The 23379-nt window shown below is 43.7% G+C and overlaps 1 protein-coding gene across 1 annotated transcript in view; it reads right to left on the reverse strand.

Moving 5' to 3' along the window:
* Window positions 1-23088, reverse strand: part of LOC124722320 (innexin shaking-B) — a 407608-nt gene extending 384520 nt beyond the window's left edge. Inside the window, exon 1 of the mRNA XM_047247498.1 lies at window positions 22468-23088. Coding sequence (XP_047103454.1) covers window positions 22468-23088 — 621 coding nt within the window. The remainder of the gene's footprint in view (window positions 1-22467) is intronic.
* Between the last annotated feature and the right edge of the window lie 291 nt (window positions 23089-23379).

Raw genomic sequence — 23379 nt, forward strand, 5'->3', positions numbered from 1 at the left:
AATTTTGACACCTTATTCTTGGATAGCTAAACTAACGATTTATGCAATAAAAAAATCGGATTTTTTGAACCTCCTAATGTGGTTTCCCCCTTAATGTTAGCTTCACAATGAAATACATTTTTAATTAAGTTAGTGAACTTGTGCTTCGACGTGGTGGTAATTTTCCGGTACAGTGCAGCCACATTTTACGCAACTTCTCATTTTATGGAACACTCAAAAACAATTTATGGAATTTTTGTAGATGTGATTGTACGGTATGGTACTACACAGCATTTGTAACACATTTTCCGAAACGTAAATTCCAAAACATCACTGCGAATTAGCGGTATGACAGTAGGAGCAGCGACCTAGCCAGTCAGGTCACAAGCACCACATGCCTCGAATGGAGCATTTTAGCGGGCTTTAAAATTATTTAAATTTAAATTTACGTGTTTATAAAAGAATGTTTAAATGAATGTTAGGAGCATAAAATGACATAATTAATCATTTAAGACAGTTTCCAGAAAATAGTCAAATACACTATTACAAACCAGTCTCAAATCGTAGAGAATTAATTTACGTGGGAGCGCTTGGTTATACGAGGGTTGTCCAGAAAGTAAGTTCCAATCGGTCGCGAAATGGAAATCACAGTGAAAACCAGAAACGTTTTATTTGTAACAGTTAGGTACACCGTCCACCTACTTCTCTACATAGTCGCCGCTCCAACTTCGAGTGTTGTCGTAGTGTTGTATCATCTTTCCAATATCCTCGTCATAGAAAGCAGCTGCCTATGCTTTCAGTCAGTTATATGCACTGGTCTGCAGCTCGTTGCCTGTGGAAAAATTTTTTCTTCATAGCCAGCGGTTCTTGTGAGCAGAGATGAGACTCAGGGGGAGCCAATTACGGACTGTATTGTGGGTGATCAAACACTTCTCATCGGAAACGCTGCATGAGCTTCTTCATTGCCCCTGCAGTGTGCGGCCGAGAACTGGCATGAAGAAGGAACTGCTCGACAGTTGTGTTATGTGGGCTGCACGACACAGGCGAAATCTCTAACCAGGCCCTCATACTTGGCGGGAGACGCTATTCCCTACCCATTTTTACGTGCTCACTGTTCACTCAAAACTGAAAAGAACGACGCGACACCATCGACGGGCATACTAGAGACACTGCCCAACACATCTGTACAAAGCTTTAACGGATTTTCCCAGTGGTTTCCATTTCGCGACCGATCGGAACTTACTTGCTGGACAACCCTCGTAGTAAACCTATTACAGACAACGGGCAACGTGTTGTCATTACCTATGTTATCTCAAATTAACGGTTAAAATACGCCCGTAAAGACGACATATTAACATTTTTATGAGAGGATATTGCAGAGCTACATGCCAGTGCCATGTTATTTCTCACGATAGTAGCCATTCTATTTCTTTCATTTATTACGTTTAACAAGGACCCAATATGGCTTCGCCCGATAATATATCACATTACAAAAGAGGTAGATCTAAATAACGACTCAACAACTAATGATATGTCAGCACCAAGACTGTATTATACAGAAAAATCTTCCTGCTTTGTCCAGTGTGGAAGACAATTGACGAAAGGGTGCAGTTCTCCATTTTTCTATAAAACATGCTACGAACGAGAAGAACCGAGGGGCAAAGTAGCGGTAAAATCCATATTTAGGAGATGCAGGATTTAAATGGAGCCCGGTCATATTAACTTAGGCTAAGTGTGATTTCTCTAAATCACTTCAGATGAGTACCGTAAAAATCTAGAACAGGAGTGTCTAACCATCGGGGTGCATGCGGCACATCGCAAGTATCAGTTCGGCCCAGAATGTATCTATTACATGATCGGTAAAATATTTAAAAATTCTGTCAAATTCCGTTTATGTAATGTTATGATAAATTGAATATTTTCAATTTGGAACTCCAACCACATGATGCTATTCTCTCATTGGTCCATCCGTTCTTATCTCCTCCCCCCCCCGCATGTGGTTATTGTTAAGCATACTACGTGCGGCCCAAAACTACTCGTGTTCTAATGTGGCCCAGGTGAGCTAGAAAGGTGACACACCTGTTTTAGAAGATTATGCCTCGGCGTAATCAAAAAATGGTTCAAATGGCTCTGAGGTCATCAGTCCCCTAGAACTCAGAACTACTTAAACCTAACTAACCTAAGGACAAAACACACATCCATGCCGAGGCAGGATTCGAACCTGCGACAGTAGCAGTCGCGAAGCAGAAGCGCATACGACCGCTCAGCCACCGCGGCCGGCTCGGCCTAATCCCCACTACCGTTAATCAGATTACAAATTACAAAAACGGAAAGGTAAACATAATGCACTGAAGCAACGGTTCCTGTTATAATGCATACAGACAATCGTATAGATTAAGACAAAAAGGGGTTACAGACATCGGCTGCAAGAGGGTATTGATTGAAATGAATGGGGAAAGTTGAAAATTTGTGCCGGATCGGGATTCGAATGAGGATCTCCTGCGTACATGGCTGATGCTCTGACCACGGAGCCATCCGGACACAGTGGTCATTGCAACTCCACGGACTGCCCTAGCACGCCTCCCACAAACCTAAATTCTCAACTTATCCAAATACTACTAATGTAGTGCCCCTTGCTCATTATCCTCATTACTTGCGGCATTTCAGCTATTCCCGTAACATTTCGAGACTAGTGAGCATCTGCACTGAAGAGACCATTGTCCATCTCGCTTTAAATATGGAGAAGTTGACCACCACCTTGGGAGACAGTATTGCACGCTATATCCACATGTTATCACAGTTAGTCTAGGGATATTACTGGCAATTTAAACCAGACGATGTTCTATAAATTTCTACATATTCTCAATCCGGATATCGCCTTGCGTAACAGCCCAAGAAGCTACGCTACCATCCTGTAGGAACGGGAACAGGATGGGCCGCATAATGTTCTGGTTACGTCCTATGCTGTTCAACATTCCCTGAGCAAGGTGTAGAAGGGTACGGTCTGTGATGGCACACAGTTCAGCTGGGTTGGTTCTGTTTGTGACTGTTCGATAACTCAGATAATTGTAGAGTCCGTGGAAGACGCCATGGCCGGCCTGAGTGGCCGAGCGGTTCTAGGCGCTACAGTCTGGAACCACGCGACCGCTACGGTCACAGGTTCGCATCCTGCCTCGGGCATGGATGTGTGTGATGTCCTTAGGTTAGTTAGGTTTAAGTAGTTCTTAGTTCTAGGGGACTGATGACCTCAGCAGTTAAGTCCCATAGTGCTTCGAACCATTTGAACCATTTGAAGACGCCATAGGTGGACAAACCAGCTATTATGTAGGTGGTCATAATGTTCTCGCAGATCAGCGTATATTCCTTTGTGGCATGTGGCTTCCAGTCCACAGCAAACCTACGTTAGTTGGATTTAAAATTAAACACTTGACGTAGAAATACCAAATATGAATTTGCTCTCGTCGTTAACGTGAATGTTGGAATGTCGCGATATCCCACTCTCCCCTCCTCCCCCCTGCCCCTCTCTCTCTTTCGCTCTCTCTGACTCATTCAAACCATTAAACAGGTAAACTGACACAGAAAGTAATCGAGCAAATACGGCGGTATGCTGCCAGATTTGTAATCGCTCTGTTCAGTATGAGAGGACTGTGGTTGCTCAGGGGCTTGCTTACAAGAGCACCTAATAAAACAAAATTACGCTATTATCACGAAACTCAATTGCGCTAGTTAGTCGACACAATCGGATACGATTCCACTGCGTCTATTGCGTACCTCGCGAATGTAAGGTAAGAACGGTATATGTGTCGATGGAATAATACAGTTATTTCTTCTGCACTCCATTCAGAAGATGGATGACAAACGAACTGACAAACTTTGCTGACTCTATTAATAACTTTCTCCGTCTGGTGGACCGGTTTTCGCACCCAGTTAGAATAAAACCACTAGTTTAATGTGGAATCCAAACTAAACTGCAAGTTGCTATTCTTCACTTATGTATAGCTGTTCTAGAAAGACAAGTCACATTCAATATTGGAAAAATAATAGCAAACTGAGACTGAACGTAGACTGAACTTTGAGGCTCTGAATAGTAACCTAACGCCGTCGGCTGCCATATATAACTACAAAGTACTCCGTAACGCGCGATAGTGTGGCTCATTCCAGAGTGAGCTTCGTCCTAACCGGAGCCATCATATACATCATGTACTTATATCGTTCTGTGAGTCTTTGACTGTTTACGTGGTGTTAGAGACGCAGTAACTGCAAAAGAATTCAGCATTACTGTTGTTGTTACTCCAATTAATGTTTCCAACAAAACTCATCCACTGCGGGATTCTCCCTAAAATTCTCGAAATAAACACCCGCATCGACTGCAACACATCGATCTCGCACGTGTGCTTGTTTATACGACACACAGCGGAGTATGAAAACCCTGTATAAACATTTTCATGGCTTTTCCTAGTCATCTTGAGCAAACATAATGCACTACTTTTAGTTCTCTCATCGTCTTATATCATGCGGTTGTATTTATACAACGTCCGAAAGCAGATAAGTGGTCTTGGGAATGCATTCCACATCTTGAGCCTCCCCTGAGTCCTGTTACGCCAACATTTTATCTTACCGCTTAACATATCTCTAGCAAACACCTATTTTATAACCGAGAGTGCTAACAGATGACAGATTTGTAGCTCCTGGAAACTATTAAGATCAGAGCGTCAAGTACTACGACGACACATGCGACAAGTTTCAACATCTATGTAGGGAAAACCTTCCGTTCGGTTCCATTCGTGAGGAGTGTGCTATGCGCCAGTATCGTGCTCCTCTTTTCCAGACAAATGAAGCAATGCACCGCACAGCTCCTTGCATCTAGCGTCCATATTGTTCAGTTACACATCATATACTGATTTGAGGAAGGTAAAAAAAAAGTCAATAAGACAACGAGTTTTCTCGACGGGAACGCCAATGACATTTCTACAAATGTACACGGCAGAGCTGTTAATAAAGACAATATTTACAGATTAAACTTAGCCATTATGGATATTGTAGATCAAACCTAACTAACTTAAGGACATCACGCACGTCAATGTCCGAGGCAGGATTCGAACCTGCGACCGTAGCGGTCGCGCGGTTCCAGACTGTAGCGCCTAGAACCGTTCGGCCACTCCAGCCGGTTAGATATATTATAGATAATAAAGCAGATGACATATTAACTGAATATAAACACAGAAAACGTCGACCAGTCACTTTTGTTATTTCCCTAAATTAATTTCCGAGCATTTTCAGGGTAAATAACTAAGTTTTAAATGGCTCTGAGCACTATGGGACTTAACATTTGAGGTCATCAATCCCCTAGAACTTAGAACTACTTAAACCTAACTAACCTAAGGACATCGCACACATCCATGCCCGAGGCAAGATTCGAACCTGCGACCGTAGCGGTCGCGCGGTTTCAGACGGTAGCGTATAGAACCGCTCGGCCAATACGGCCGGCTAACTAAGTTTCCCATTGTTAAGATATTATTTGAAGCCAATGACATATTAGACAACTGTATACATACACTACCTGACAAAAGAGTGAAGCACATAGAAGACATGGTCGGATATAAATGTACGAGTTTTTACACGCACACACCGCTGTAGGGTATATAAATGATCAGAGCTGCAATTTTGTGTGCCAGGTAGAACAGTGCACCAGAGTACATTAGTTTTGTTCGTGTTCAGTGTTGTTACTGGGCCCCATATGGTAAGAGGCATGAACAGCGTCAGGTACTGAGTGATCAGTGCGAAGGACACGAGGATACCGCGTGTTCATTAGAAAGAGCCTCATCTTCACCTGGTTCAAATGGCTCTAAGCACTATGGGACTTAACATCTGAGGTAATCAGTCCCCTAGACGTAGAACTACTTAGACCTAATTAACCTAAGGACATCACACCCTCTATGCCCGAGACAGGATTCGAACGTGCGACCGTAGCAGCAGCGCGGTTCCGGACTGAAGCTCCTAGAAGCGCTCGCCCACATCGGCCGGCTCTGCACCTGGTAGAGTTTGAAAGGGGCCTTTTTGAGGGTCTCTATTTGGCCGGTAGGTCGAATCATGTATTATCCGGATTTGTGGGTGACTCAGATATGACAGTGGCGCGATGTGGGACTTCATGTAAAGTGACAGCAGGCACACACATCTTCAAGATACCTGTCAACCACTTCTGATCACACACCAAGTACACTGTAACCCCTCCACAACTGTGCCTGCGATCAGAGACTCAGTAATAGACTCCCTGTATATTATGTGTCAGGCCGCACCATTGGTCCGAGACTAGCAGCAGCTGAACTAGAGAATTACAGTCCCGTTGTAGGCTGCCTCTAGCACCAAAACACAAACCACTGTGTTTGATGTGGTACCGTGACTGTGAAGCATTGTCTGCTGAAGAACTATATCGCATTATGTTCAGTGATGAACAGCAGTTTGGACTACCTCGGATGACCATCGTCGGTATCCTTGGGAGTTTTCCCTTTCTTTCAATGTTTGGGAGAGGCACAGCGGTATTACTTCTGATGTCACGGTGTGGGGAGCCACTGAGTATGACTTCAGGTCACTGCTGGCAGTGATTGAGGGAACTCTGCCAGCACAATGTTACGTTACAGACATCCTGTGTCCTCATGTCTTAGCCCTCTTGCGGCAATATCGTGGAGCCATTTTTCAATAGGACAATCCTCGTCCACACATGGCACGTGTTTCTATAAACTGTCTGCGTGACGTTGAGGAACTCTCGTGGCCAGCACGATCCGCAGATCTGTCCCCGATAGAATATGTGTGGGACCTGCTCGGAAATCATCTATGTCCCAGTGCCAGTAACCAACACATCAAGGACCAGCTATAACAGCTGTGGGATGGTTTTTCTCAGGAGATGATACAGTGGTTTTCTGACATCCTTCCCAACCAAATCAGTGCATGCACCTATGCCATAGGGGTTGCAGTGATATTGATTAGTTGGCTCATACTGCTAAGTTCTTTGTAAATTTGACTCGATTTTGTAATCGCTGAAATACTATCACATACCTCCACCCCATGAAGCTTCATTCGTTTCTTCTTCCATTTCTCGGTGCTTAACATTTTCTGTCAAGCAGTGTACATATCTGCAATATTCTGAATCATTGACACCGTAAGAGTAGTTTTCAATTATCGTGTTAGCACTAGTTTAAATCAGTTTATTAGCTTTCACATTGATTATATTATATACACAAAACCAACGAGCTTTTCCCAAGAGAAAAAAATATTAAATATTTCAGGGAAGATCTTTGCCGTGTACATCACTTGCACACTCCATGCTGGATAATGGTGGGTTTATGATAGCAATTTATACTGAGGTTCAAGTCCTGCTTCGGGCATGGGTGTGTGTGTATGTCCGTAGGATAATTTAGGTTAAGTAGTGTGTACGCTTAGGGACTGATGACCTTAGCAGTTAAGTCCCATAAGATTTCACACACATTTGAACATTTGAACAATTTATACTGAGAAGCGATTAATCTGTAGCCAGCTGGCAATTAAAATGAAAGCTACCAGGTGAATGCTACCTATGATGCCGCGCATACTGACTCAGGAAGTAAAGGGGTGGGTTGTTTTTGGGGTGGGAGACCATACAGCGACGTTATCGGTCTCATCGGATTAGGGAAGGAGGGAGAAGGAAGTTGGCCGTGCCCTTTCATAGGAACCAACCCGGCATTTGCCTGTAGCGATTTAGGTAAATCACAGAAAACCTAATCAGGTTGGCCGGACCAGGAGGAAGTAAAGGAATGCGTCTTTCGACACAACTCGGCATACAAATGTCTCCCATGTCGATTCATTGAACTGTTTCCCATATTTTTGTCACAGAGTCAGTACCCTGCATCGCGCTACGAAAATAAAGATGTAACCCCTTTACACCCTATCTGAAGATGCGCCTAAAGAGACCCGAAAACTAGAGTACGGGACTAAACAAACATTTCCGAAGCTAGTGTTCGCAGTTTATTTATGTTTTGTCGAAAGTCTGTCGCGACAGGAAAGGAAATATTGATGTGATAGCAATCGGGTAGGTTTTTAATAAATATAACGACAGACTGCGTCGAGTATGTGTGACGGGTGATGGCACGTAACTGATTATTCAGGTCTAGGTTGATACATTAAATATTTCGGATAAATAAGGACTGTGATATCAACGTAATTCATCAAAGTTTAGGAGATTACTTCCCATTTTGTGGCATGCAAATTTAATAACGGTCAGAAGGAAACACGTATGGCAACAGCTTGAAATTCCATATAGATGCATGACCGAACATTTTCCTAAGAATCATCGTCAAGGGGGTTGAGAGATGGTGGAATGATGCCGCCAGAAAAAGGGAAACATCGTAGGACAGCAGAAAGCTGAAGGAAAAAAAAATTCAAGATGCTTGGCGGACAAATCAGAGCAACATAGTTCTAGTGTTACTCGTAAGTCGAAAGAGGAAGTCCGTCAGAACTTTCTGTTGAAGAAACTACTGTAGAGTAAAGTGAGCAGAACTGAAACTGATGTGGAAATTCAGTAGTTCTACCAGAATAGTGATGATTTAGGAGCAAGATATCAAACTGGCATTGCGTTATTGTGAATCATTATCAGTGATATTCAAGCGTTGGTAGAATACTGACAAAATGCTGTCAGTCTACAAGGGAGATTGATTACAAATCACTCGGGCGATACATACTAGAATATCGCCCAAGAATATGAGACACTATACCAAATAGAACTATCAAGGGATATGGAACGTATACAAAGTGCTAACACGTATGATCACAGATATGTTTGGGAGAGCGTCAGAGAGATGCTAAAAAGTCTGAACTGGCAGAAACCACAAAAACCTACTTACAAAATTTCAAAAACAGGAACCCAATACGTATCGCTCCCATGGGTATTTCAAACACACGATCAGACTAATTACGCTATGCACGGAGGTGTTTAAGGAATTATTCTCCCTGTGCTCCATGCACAAATCAAATGAGTAAAGACATTGTAAGTGGTAAAATGCGAAGTGTGCTCTGTCATGCACTTCACAGTGGTTGTAGATGTAGACGAAGATGTGGAGAAGAGGAGGAACCTGACAAGATCGTAGCGCAGTTGTCTGCATAAAATTTTGAAGAACTTCGAAGGACGTGTCATTAGTTCTTCGAGTAATTCGTAAACAATCCTCTGGTATCTTTAATATCCCTGCCATCGGCCAATAGAGATCGCGACTCAGAAGCGCAACAGCTCACAGTTGACAGATTCCGCCAAGGACAGGCACGGCATGTCACATGGGCCGAGCCCTCGCAGTAACGGGGAAAACCGTAGCCACATGGAACGAGTTAGCTAACGTCGACGTGGCGCTCTACGAGTTTTGTGACGTTACTTCCTGCTGTTTCACATTGAGGAGCCAGTTCGTCACGTAAAACACAAAATAACTTCTGCGATATTTCGGCGACGTGTCACGTAAATGTAGATCCAATAAGAAGCAAGAACGCTCCCTACCTCACAAGCAGAAAACTTGAGGCCCACAGAAAGCAAGATGCCATATTTTAATTGTTCAGTAGAATCACCCCATAAATACACTAAAGCGCAAAAGAAACTGGTATAGGCGAGCATATTCACATACAGAGATATGTAAATAGGCAGAATACGACGCTGCGGTCGGCAAGGCCTATATAAGACAATAAGTGTCTGGCACAGTTGTTAGGTCGATTACAATGGCAGGTTATCAAGATTTAAGTGAGTTGAACGTGGTATTATAGTCGGCGTACGAGCGATTGGACACAACAAAAATGGTTCAAATGGTTCTGAGCACTATGCGACTTAACTTCTGAGGTCATCAGTCGCCTAGAACTTAGAACTAATTAAACCTAACCAACCTAAGGACATCACGCACATCCATGCCCGAGGCAGGATTCGAACCTGCGACCGTAGCGGTCGCTCGGCTACAGACTGTAGCGCCCAGAACCGCACGGCCACTCCGGCCGGCTGGACACAACATCTCCGAGGTAACGATAAAGCATTGATTTTCCAGTACGACCATTTCACGAGCGTTCCGTGAATATCAGGAATCCGGTAAAACATCAAATCTCCTACATCGCTGAGGACGGAAAAGACACTTCATGACTACATAACACAAATCTTTAAGCCTCGCCTGGGCCCGTCAATACCGATGTCGGACTGTTGATGCCTGAAAACATGTTGCCTGGTCGGACGAGTCTCGTTTCAGATTGTAACGAGAGGATGGACGTGTACGGGTATGGAGACAACCTCATGAATCCGTAGACCCTGCGCGTTAGCAGGGGACTGTTAAAGCTCGTAGAGGCTCTGTAATGGTGTGGGGCGTGTGCAGTTGGAGTGATATGGGACCCCTGATACATCTAGATACGACTCTGACAGGTGACGGTCACGTAATCATCCTGTCTGATCACCTGCATCCATTCATGTCCACTGTGCATTCCGACGGACTTGGGCAGGACAATGCGACACCCCACACGTCCAGATTTACTACAGAGTGGCTCCAGGATCACTCTTCCGAGTTTAAACACTTCCGCTGGCCACCAAACTCCCCTGACACGAACATTATTGAGCATATCTGGGATACCTTTCAAAGTGCTGTTCAGAACAGATCTCCACTCCTTCGTACTCTTACGGATTTATGGACAGCCCTGCAGGATTCATGGTGTCACTTCCCTCCAGCATTACTTCAGATATTAGTAGAGTCCATGCCACATCGTGTTGTGGCACTTCTTCCTGCTCGCGTAGGCCCTACAAGGTATTTGGTTGGTGTAACAGTACCTTTGGCTCTTCAGTGTATATGCTGCTTCTAAGCGCCAGCATATTGAATGTCTCGAGACAGGATCGGTATCGGTACGATTTGTTGTAATAAAACTTCGGGAAACGTCATGCGGGTGATTAAAGAATGTTCTTATTTAGTTATGATCGCGCCATAGCTCGCGTATTATCAAAGTAAGCCGTTTTAAGGCGACGGCACATTAAAGAATTATGAAAAGCGTGTCTTTCTCGTTAGGATTTGTTATAATGAAATGCAAATGAACAACATATCGGCGATTAAGCCCTATAGAATACTAAGATATAACAAAGCTGCACCCTACCGTAGTGTGTAAAGGTACCATCTTCCGGAGTAGAGTTTAGGTCGGTATAGGGTACGAGTCCAATTGTATTTAATTTTTGTTCTTCACTGTCGCGTTTTCCGAAAGGCTGTGGGCCTTCATTACGAAATTAACAGAAATAATTTCTGTAATACTGAATGTTATGTAAATATAAGTGCGTTATCTGTCAGGAGTGAGTTTGTTCGATTTGGTGAAGCTGATGCCCTTACTGACCCGGACATGTATCTTTCCTTTTTGTCTTATTACATGTTCATGGATACTGAAGTTTCTGTGTATATAAACCACAGACCGAAAAACACGACTAGCATGTGGACAATGGAGGAAATAAGCTTTTTAATACAGTCGACGTAAGGGTTTTACGCTCGTCCATTTTCGTGAACACACTGTATTGTTTGCGAGCCAAATAAAGAGTCGACAACTCCGTTGGAGAGCGCTAAGAGCTCAAAATCACGTTAACCGGCTCGTGCCGTGTCCCGACGGCGCGAGTTTCACGACGTTGGACATCTCGTCTGTGCGCACGTCAACATTAGCTGCCTCGTCCCGTGTGCCGACGGCTTAACGCAGGCAGTCGTGATTTAGTCTTGTACAGTCCGTTGCAAGAGCCACTATCAATCACGCACTTCTGCTTGTCGGATTTCATTCTCGCATTGTGCCTGGACTGAGGAAGTTCGCACTCAGATTACTCTTCTAAACTGTCGCACGAACGTCAAAATGACATACCATATACTGACGTAAAAGAAGGCAGAATACAAAATCATCTGAAACCGCTCAGCAGAGGAAGATGACTGGACCTGACAGAATACATGTACAATTCTACGTAAAGAATGCAAAAGAACTTGCTCTTCTTTCAGGAGTGGTGTACATAGATCACTGGAGGCAACAAAAAATCTAATGACTGACAAAATGCGCAGATTTTTCCAGTTTTCTGGAAGGCTGGTATAAAAGACGCAAAAAACTATAGGCCTAGACCGCTGACGTCAGTTTGTGGTATAATTTTAGAACACGTTTCATACTCGCATATTACGGCAATTCCGGAGACCGAAAATCTCCTCTGTAGGATTCCACGAGACCCAGAAGGCAGTAAACGCCGGCGACCACTTGTGCCGTGTTCCTTGACTTTCGAAAGGCGTTTGACGCAGTTCCGTCTGTTGCCTAATGAACACAATAATATCAGAACAGTATTGCCACTTGTCCGCAGCTCGTGGTCTCGCGGTAGCGTTCTCGTTTCCCGAGCACCGGGTCCCAGGTTCGATTCCAGGCGGGTTCAGGGATTTCCACCGGCCTCGACATGACTGGGTGTTGTTGTGTCATCTTCATCATCATCATTTATCCCCCATTACGGTCGGAGGAAAGCAACGGTAAACCACCTCCATTAGGACCTTGCCTAGTACAGCGGTGCGAGTCCCCCGCGTCGTTCCCCTACGCTCTGTCAAGTAGCATGGGACTTCATTTCCTTTGCGACTTGGTGGGCCAGCTCCTGGGAGACAGAACACAGCAAGTCGTTTTCAACTGAGAGAAATCTTCAGAGGTGAAGGTAATTTCGGGGGTAACAAAAGGGAGTGTTAGAAGAACATAACTTTTCATAGGGTGTACAAATGACCTAGTGGATAACGTCAGAAGTTAAATGAGACTTCTAGAGGATGATGCTGTTCTATAGAGAGAAGTCACAACGCCAGAAAATTGTAGCGAAATTCAGGAGGACCTGCAGACCATCGACGTTTGGTAAAGGGATCGGCGTGAACACATGTAACGTATTGCGCGTAAATAGGCGGAAAGACCCATAATTGTACGAATACACGATTGTGGAACAGTCATTGTTAGCAGTCAGACTCATTTAAATATCATGGAATACCCGCAAGGAGCGATTTAAAGTGGAACAACGATATCAAACTAGTCACAGGTAGGGCAGGGACATTCATTGGAAGAATCATCAGGAAGTGTAGACCTCCCACGAAGGAAGTAACTTACAAAACCTTCGTTCGACCGATACTTAAGTGCTGTTCGTCAGTCTGGGACGCGTACCAGGTCGAACTGTTGAATGAAATAGAGGAAATATAAAGCAATACATTCGTCACAGCTTAATTTAAGAAGCGCGAAAGTGTCACAGGGATGCTCACGCAACTCCAGCGGCGGAGTCTAAAAGAGAGGCGTTTTTATGCACATAGAGTATTTACTCTTAAAATGCTGAACGTATACGTTCCTACAATAGTTAGCCAATGTATCGCTTCATCCTACGTATATCCCGCGAAAATCCCACGTGGAGTCTCACCGACAATCGTTCTTCCCACATGCCATTCGTGACTGGAACACGAGAGGTGGGAAGCGACAGAGGTACACAAAATACCCTCCACCGTACACCAAATTGTGGCTTTTGGTGTATAGCTATAGATGTAGTTCGATTTAATGGAACAGACTCAGGCTTTCATCGGTTTACATTTTATCAATCATGAACTGATCATCATATCAGATGCTAGAGTATCGAAGGAAATATCTTAATCGTAAACTCACCTACACGTAGTTCAAAGATTGAAAGTGTTGTAAATAACTACGGATGATAACAGCAGAGTACCTGTAATTAGTTGCAACAGTTTGAAATTAACCCTGTCCGATACGCAAATTCGATGATCAGTTCAATGCACCAATTTGAAATTAACCTCGTCCTGCAGGAATGTTCAGCGCACATAATTTTCAAACACGATGTACTTAATTCATTTAAGCCTATTATATAATCAATATGTCACGATTATTCGCAAAACTGAAACTGAGTAACATTCATTGCTCACTTGCTAAAGATAATAGTATCATGTGGAGTATTTTGTTAGTGTTGTACGAATAGCTGCGAAAATAAGATGAATGTATAACACGAAGTCCAGTGAAAAGACCTGACACTGCTCTTGGGAGAACCCAAATTCAAATACCTGTCTGGCCGTCCGAATGTAGTTTTGCGTGGTTTCCACAATTGAATGCAAGCGTATGTTTGACGGTTCATTTCTTCTCGACTGATGTCAACAATGCAGACTTAGACAGTAATCACAGGAGACGCAAGCAAAGACATGCGCTGGACAGACCGCAGACTGGAGGATGGGATGGCCAGTTTTGTTTGCCTTATCAGGCATCCTAAGTATCTTAATGATTCGCTGCTTTCTGCTTGTGCACGCCACCACTGTGTTAACGGTTGACTTTATAACTGAACACTACGGAAGGACTTAACGGTCGATTACACAGCTGAGCTTCACATTTTTAAATTAATGAAACGAGTGATCTCAAACAGAGTTGCAAAATCCAGCTTTTCCTCTCTAAACTTTTTCAACTGAGCCAACGTTTCATCTCTACAGACCTCCACATTAACCGGACGTTAATCTCTAAGTTTCCTTTATTTTTGTTCCTATAAGTGTGAAGCTTCTCCCAGCCTTAATGTGCCCATCCACCAAGATTTTTTGAATTTAACCCAAAGAAACGAACACACGACATGGTGGTCAGAATTATGTATAAATATCTTTCTTGCACTTAGTGATTACATTCTCAAGATAACTAACTTTACCACTAACTACACGTGAAATGGATCTGATATGAACTGTTAAAATAACCGGCCAGAATTAAGTATGACTCACCTGTGAATAGCACGTACGGAGGAAGGAAGGACGGCAGATTAGGAAGTATCAACCCGTCGACGACGAGGTCATTAGGGCAACATTAACACGTGTGTTTCGAAGGCAGTATTATTAACACCTCAATGCTGATAAAACCTCTGTACAAATTTGATAAGAGATGCATATAGTTTCTAAAAGTGGTATTCATGTGGGCTGTATTTTTGCAACAGCTTCCAAACTAGTACGTGATACGCGCCAACAGCATATGCCACAGTAGGGTACTGATCGAAAATGCATTACGTTAACCCTATATAACGACATCCTTTTAAGGTGGTGTCCTCTTATATAGCCTTCGAAAGCCAAAATACTTAAGGCTATTTCTAGTTTCTCGAGAGTGCTGATAAGTCGAACAAAGGTATTGGGGCCTGCATGTTTCTTGTTAAAACATTGGCGGTACTGAACATTTCAGTCAGTCATTAAAGGGTCATAATATTGGCTCGATAAAAGCCAGAGATCTGGGTTCGAGTTTTGATCTGACACAAACTTTTACTTATCACCACTTACTTATTACTTTGCAGGTGTCCGCATTTCTGAACGTATTTCACTTATATCATTTCGATAAATCCGTCTCTTTTTATTCCACTCACTTGTTTTCAGAAAATGAAGCCCGAATTCTGTTGCGTGCCCTCGGCGACGAAATATAGCAACAAAACTGTGATTCTAAAGAAAACTTGTAGAATCGCACTTCATTAAGCATCAACATGACGGCATGTCAAACAGTTTCAGAAAAGTCACTGTCATTGCAGTAACAGAATTTTATATCATTCAGCCTGTAAGACAGTGAGATGTGAACACAAAAAGGCTTTGTTGTGTTCTTCCTTTCCAGATCTGAGCACTTTTTTGATTAACATTGGTTTTCTATAGTCAGCTTTTGCTTACTGAAACTGGGATAACAGCACAACAGGGCAAGGAGATGCAAAGGTTAAGAATACGTATTCACATTCTGGAGGAAGGCGGTTCGATTCCTCATCCTGCCATACAGATTTAGGTTTCCCTAATTCACTTGAGGCAGATTTCGAGATGGTACTCCTGAAATGCACAAAGCTGATTTCCTTCCCCATCCTTCCCCACTCAGTCCCACTTGTGGTTTTTTTTTTTTTTGTCTCTAATGATGTTAAACGGTAATCTGCCTTTATAAGAGCACAACTTCACAGTCCCAGAAACACTCTGTATTTACTCAGTGGAAACATGAACTATTATGCTTTTCAGTTGTTCTTCAATGGGAAAAACTATTTATTTCATTAAATGCAAGTTCCACTCCCTTCTCGCAAAACCTAAACGCAATCAATGTCCATCTGGTCCTAAAAAAATAGTGTACAGCATAATAAATCTGTTAGTTCATATTTATTATAATTTGGTAATGCGGATCCGCCAGTATGAAAAGCGGCGGGGAGTATTGCGTTGTCTGAAGTGAAGCACTAGTAGCAGAATGGGCCTTCGGACAGCCCAGTGACTTCGAACGTGGATTAGCTGTTGTCACATTAGTAAAAAATCCATTAGGGACATTTCAAGCCTTTTAATGCTGCCAACGTTGACTGTTGGTGGTGTGAATTTGAAGTGAAAATGCAAAGGAACAGCCAGAGCTAAACCAAGATCAGGCAGACCTCATGGACTGACTGACAGTTGAGCATTGCGGAGGGTGGTTGCAAAAATCGCATGAAATCAACGGATGGAATCGCTGGTGAAATGGTTCAAATGGCTCTGAGCACTATGGGACTTAACTTCTGAGGTCATCAGCCCCCAGAACTTAGAACTACTTAAACCTAACTAACCTAAGGACATCACACACATCCATGCCCGAGGCAGGATTCGAACCTGCGACCGAAGCAGTCGCTCGGCTCCAGACTGTAGCGCCTAGAACCGCACGGCCACTCCGGCCGGCAATCGCTGGTGACTTCCTCAGTGCTATCAGCAGTCCAGCCAGCACAATGACCATGCGTAGGAAGTTGAAAAGAATCGGATACGATAGTCGAGTGACTCCTCGTAAGCCCCACATTTCTGTATTCAAAGTTGAGCGACATTTGAGTTGGTACAAAGAGCAACGCTACTGGACAGTGGTTGACTGTAAACGTGTGATTTGGAGTAATGAATCACGCTATACGCTAGGGCAATACGATGTAAGGATTTGGGTTTGGCGAATGCCTGGAAAATATTACCTGCCATCCTATGTAGGTTAGGAGTGAAATACGGAGGAGGTGGTGTTACGGTATGGGAACGTTTTTTGTGGTCTCCGTATTACGCCCGAGAAAATTCGGAAGGATATGAACATATTTTACAGTATCGTGTACTGCGTCCAGTGGAGGAGCAGTTCAGAGGGGATGATTGTGTCGGCATGACAAAGAACCCTGTCATAAAGCAACATCTGTAGGGCAATGGTTTATGAACAATAACATTCCTGAAATGGGATGGCCTCTCCAGAGTCCCGACCACCACCCATTGTATCACCTTTGGATGTATTACAACGTCGACTTCGCTCCAGACACTTTACATAAAGACTGGAAAATACCTCAAGTCACACCAATACCCAAAAAGGAAAAGTAGGAGTAATCCGCTGAATTGCATGCCTATATCACTAACGTCGATTTGCAGTAGGGTTTGGGAACCTATACTGTATTCGAACATTATGAAGTACCTCGAAGAAAACGACTTATTGACACACAGCACGGGTTCAGAAAATATCATTCTTGTGAAACACAACTAGCTCTTTATACTCATGAAGTAATGAGTGCTATCGACAGGGGATGCCAAATTCATTCCTTATTTTTAGATTTCCAGAAGGCTTTCGACACCGTTCCTCACAAGCGTCTTCAAACCAAACCGCTTGCCCACGTTGTAACGCCTCAGTTTTGCGACTGGATTCGTAATTTCCTGTCAGAAAGGTCACAGTTCGTAGTAACAGACGGAAAGTCATCGAGTAAAACAGCAGTAATATCCGGCGTTCCCCAGGGAAGTGTTATAGGCCCTCTATTGTTCCCGATCTATATTAACGACATAGGAGACAATCTGAGTAGCCGTCTTAGATTGTTTATAGATGATACTGTCATTTACCGTCTTGTTAAGTCATCAGATGATCAAAACGACTTGAAAATTGATTTAGATAAGATATCTGTATGGTGCGATAAGTGGCAATTGACCCTGAATAAAGAAAAGTGTGAAGTTATTCACATGAGTACTAAAAGAAATCAGCTAAATTTCGATCACGCGATAAGTCACACAAATCTGAAGGCTGTAAATTCAACTAAATATTTAGGGATTACAATTACAAATAACCTAAATTGGATCGATCACATAGATAATATTGTGGGTAGAACAAATCAAAGACTGCGATTCATTGGCAGAACACTTCGAAGGTGCAACAGGTCTACTAAAGAGACTGCTTACACTACACTTGTCCGCCCTATTCTGGAGTACTGCTGTGCGGTGTGGGATCCGCATCAGGTGGGACTGACGGATGACATCGAAAAGGTACAAAGAAGGGCAGCTCGTTTTGTATTATCGCGAAATAAGGGAGATAGTGCCACAGACATGATACGTGAATTGGAGTGGCAATCATTAAAACAAAGGCGTGTTGCGTTGCGACGGAATCTTCTCATGAAATTTCTATCACCAGTTTTCTCCTCCGATTGCGAAAACATTCTGTTGGCAGCCACCTACATAGGGAGAAATGATCATCACGATAAAATAAGAGAAATCAGGGCTCGCACAGAAAAATTTAAGTGCTCGTTTTACCCGCGTGCCGTTCGGGAGTGGAACTGTAGAGAGACAGCTTGAAGTTGGTTCATTGAACCCTCTGCCACGCACTTTATTGTGAACAGCAGAGTAATCACGTAGATGCAGATGTAGATGTAGCGTGCAGGATCAGTACCTTCTTTGGCTTCGGCTGTTGAGGAAGAACGGGCTGCCGTTCTTCCAGAAATTGACACACCTCAATGAAAGTATCTCCAGCAAAGTTTAAGCCGCCATAAATTCTAAACATGGACACGCTCCTTATTAATGTACACTAATACGTGCCTGGATATTTTTAATCAGGCAGTGTAAGAAACTGTGAGGATGAAGCCATCTTATATAAGAAGTGATCAAATGGTTTCCTTATGAGGATGTTGCTGCAGCGTTATATGCAACGTAGCGCGACTCCTATGCGTTTATATAAGCATCGATGTGTAGGCAAGGGATTAGTGTGGTATTCATGCCTTTCTGACGTGCGTGCGGCAAATGCGGAAACGTGAACTATGGTGGCGGTATTACAAAATGCGTCCAAACATGCTGTCATTCTTTACACTCAACGGTAGACATCCACTGGAGAATGAAGAATGTGTTGGCGAACTTGTCTGTTGAAAACCACCGTTGTGGAACGGTGCATCAATTTCTCTGCTGGTCGCGATTCGATACATGATGGCGTCGATCTGGAATACCAGTCTCATCCAGTGGGAGACACTCGAGCGCCCACCCTATAGTCCTGATCTCTCTCCGTGCGATTACCACGCCTTCGGCCCCTTTAAAAACGGCTTTGATGGGTCGAAGGCTCCAGCTGGACGAGGATGTGTCGCAGGCAGTTAAGGACTTCTTCACGCAGCAGGACACGGTGTTTGGTAAACGGGCATCTTCAACCTGGTGCGCCGGTGGGATATATGATAATGCCGTTTTGCCTCATTGGCATATCGATTCTGGACTCAACGCCCTTCGAATGAAAACTTTTTGATGGCCCTTTATACAGCAAGAGACGAAATCTATGCAGAGGTCAAATGAATCTTTCGCTCTGTAGTGTGACATGCGCTGTTGTGAAATTTTCTGGCTGACATAACTGTGCCTGGACAGCTCAGTCGGTAAGCGCATTGCTCGCAGAATGTTAGTTTCAGGTTTCGGGTCTGGGTCCGCCACACACATTTAATCTATGTAAGATGTTCCTGAATTTCCTTTGAAAACTCCCGCGCTTTGCAGACGATGCTGTCTAGGCCATGGTTTCAACAGGGACCCATGTCAATAGATGAATCGTTTGCGTGCTGTGGAAGTAACATTTAAGGTACTGCGTTCCATCCTCCCACGCATATGGAGATACTAAATACCGTTACTTTGGTACTTGCTACATATACAGCCAACTGCTACGCATGTGCTAATAATGTCTCACGTAAGTTGCACAGGAAACATACAGTTTCCACAAGCCACGTTACAAATTTAATGTTGCTTCTTTTGGTGATTTGTATACCGTTCGATTACAGCGTCAGCAGTTTGATTGGACAATGTTAAACCATTGTTTAATTGGTAGCAAACGTAGTAATTATCAAAATCGTAGCAAATTACTTTCACTATCTCATCAAAACGGAGTAGGAGAATGGAACACAGAATTTTACACATTTGTTCCCAGCGTTTTTCCTCTCCCACGAAAATGATTACTCTCCAGATATGTGTTTTAGTTCATGACCTGTGCACCTAACCTGAAAATGTCCAGTATGCAGGCTGACAGAAATTTCAGCTATTGGAAATAAGACTGGACGCCACAGAGCATTGACCGTTATTCCACCAAAAAATCTCTAAGTAAGTGTGTATGATTTATTTGCTTCCATTCTTTGCAGTTACTTTAAGTTGTTAATTATTTTATATACCTCCACTCCAGCATACTGTACCTCTAGTTTTGTTATTAAATTGTGCGACTGAATCTTCACTTTCTAGCTACCTTTCACAATTTCTTCATGCATCGATTAGATTTAGAAAAACTGTCTGCAGGTATCTATATAGTTTTTTCATTGTTGTCTACGTCCAGATTAGAAACAGCTCCCGGGTTCACACATCACTAAATCTGTGTTTATGCGTCATTTTCGCTTTTTCATTATATCTGATCCTTGGCAAAAAAATCATGCAAGGAGCGTACATAAGCAAAAAAATGTTTCCTTACACAATCGCCGAAGAATAATTACAGTAAGTCAGAACCACAAGTATATGAGTGTATCCATTTGCACTAGTTTAAGATGGAATAGAAAAATAACTATTTGTACAGGAAGAGAGAAGTCAAATAGAGCCATTGAAGAGAATCCAAATGTAGTGTGACACATTCAGGGATGGATGTGAGAAATAGCTAACTATGGTGGAAAGTACACTCCACCAAAGTAGATACATGAGATGGCGCTTAGAAAGCTCTCAACCGACTGTTTCTGGAACGGGACATCGTTAGTAGTTTGGGACACTTACCAAGTCAGATTATATATACTTATTTATTAATTTTTTTATTTATTTATTTATTTATTTATTTATTTATTTATTTATTTATTTATTTATTTTTGTTCGGCAGGGGTCACTTTGGTCAGCGTGACAGGATCACTGACATGTTCAACAAACTCTGGTGTAAGACACTACAAGAAAGATACCACGCACCACGGAAAGTTACTGATATAATTATGGAAGTGGACGTTCCTGTATCAGTCAATAAATGTGCAGCTTCACGCTACGTACATTCTGGGCAAGAAGTTCGTCTGTAAAATTAGACTAGCTCGAAATTTGAAGGTGGCGTACCGACATTTCCCGTGTGTGTGGATAGTCCAAACGAAGTTATACCGATATACCCCCTCCCCCCCCCCCCCAGCATTAAGTGCAGTGGCTTGTGGTATGTATATGTAGGTATAAAATAATTAACCACAGATCAAAATCTTGCGGTGAGAAAAGCGGAATGAACATGGTAATATACGACGAACATCAGTAGCATGTGGGTCCAGCGCATAAGGAACAAATTAGCAGCTTAATGTAACCGCAGCCTGTAAGTATATTATAAATAAAACAATTATAATGCTGCATTGCAGCAATATATTGCTGTCCATGATTTTCCGTAACAGAGTATACGCGTCTGGTGATGGTAAAGAAGGGAACTCCCAACGTCAGTGATAGATGAATCTGAAGTAGTGGCGGCTCGCACTTCTTAGTGGGTCAGCTCTCGTAAGAAAGATGTTGAAATAGGTGCTCAGTCAGGCGAAATATTGTTCTGGGAGTTGCGGAAGTGTGACGAAAAGCTGAGAGCAAGCCACACGAGATCCCTGAGGGCTCGCTGTTAGTGTGAACTGATGGCAGCAGGGAGGATTTTGGAACACGCTGGACCCCCGGCGCACGTGCTGCTGTCAGGTCGCGCCACGCGCCACGCGGTGTCTGCCTCTCACAGGCACTATTCCTGTCAACGGTCGTTGCTGAAACTCAACACACTAACGACGATCCTCTCTCTTTCGGTATGTACTAGTCTCGTTAACATCTTCGCAAAATAAGGGAAAGAAAAGAAAAAAAAGTCTCGTCATACTTTTCCTCCACCTCTCGCTTTGCTAAGTCGTGTGCCACACACATTGTGACGCTCTCGGAAATGCATCGTTACAGTAGTAGGAACTTACGTGCTCCTTGCTACAGAATCGTATGCAAAACATATAGTTCAGTCACCGGTTTTGCGCTACAGGTAACTGAAGGATATGGAAGAAACGATTATGTCGATAACTGAAACAGCAGTGTTATAAGCGAGGAATTGTAGGATTATATCTGAGATGATATAGTTCTCATCAGTAGCTACTAGTGTACAACAACATTTAAAAAAACAGTGATATTACAGAAATTATTGGCGAAAAAAAAGAATATGAGTGACGCTTGTCAAAGTTCGAATGGTTAGATGACAGGGAAACTGCATGGCAGTAGCTGTAAAATGAATCACAAATGCGAGCGTGAGGATACTGACCTGGAAGAAGAGGCAAAAGCACACCCACTGATAGTACATGTAGCTCTTTCTGTCTTCCTGGCTGCCTCTCGAGTTGTCAATGCCCTTGTGAGGGACGTCGACGCCGACCTTCTTGTGGAAAGCGGACTTAATCGTGTACGTGGAGTGTATCCAGCAGAAAGTGTTGAGTACGTCTTCGGGAATGTCCTTGGTGTGTATGCAGTCGATGGGGTTGCCGACGTACTGGCGCGTGGTCACGATGAGGCTGAAGGCGACCAAGATCATGACGGTGATGCTGTAGTGCAGGCGGAAGACGGGCGAGTCGATGTGGATGTGGCTGATCTTGACGAAGCTCTTGAGGCCGCGGAAGATGTCGAGCATGTTGTCGTCGGGGCCTAGGCGGCTCGCTGTCGAGAGAGCAGGCCCCGCGCCCGCGCCGCCTCGCCTGCGCGCCGCACATCCCAGCAGCCAACTGTCACGCTCCCCCTCTCTGTACACACACCATGCTAAATTTGACTTCGTGCCGCGTCGGCCCGCTTCGGCCAGTTCTCGACACGGCTCTACTTGTCTGCCACCGCCGGCGCGGCACGCGTCTTCACCCGGCCGCCGCCGCCGCCGCCGCCGCCGCCGACGCCGGCTCATGCGCAACCCCGCAACCCGCGCTCCCGCCTCCGCACCTCTTAGCTGCACTACAGCGTCGCCTCTCGTGTTTCAAGTACTGACTCCAGCCTTAACTGCCGTAACTGCTCTCCATCTATATCAACATCCGTTTTCAGCCAATTACTATACACATCGGACAAAAAATTAGTATTGATTGGCGACTCCATGGAGTGCTGTGTGCACAACAACCATATATGTTAAATTAAAAGGAAGGTCATCGTTGGCCGTAATAGTGATGGTTTATTGTTAGCAAAATCGATTTTCAATCACATA

This window comes from Schistocerca piceifrons, chromosome X (genome assembly GCF_021461385.2).
Source record: "Schistocerca piceifrons isolate TAMUIC-IGC-003096 chromosome X, iqSchPice1.1, whole genome shotgun sequence".
Classification (NCBI taxonomy): Eukaryota; Metazoa; Arthropoda; class Insecta; order Orthoptera; family Acrididae; genus Schistocerca; species Schistocerca piceifrons.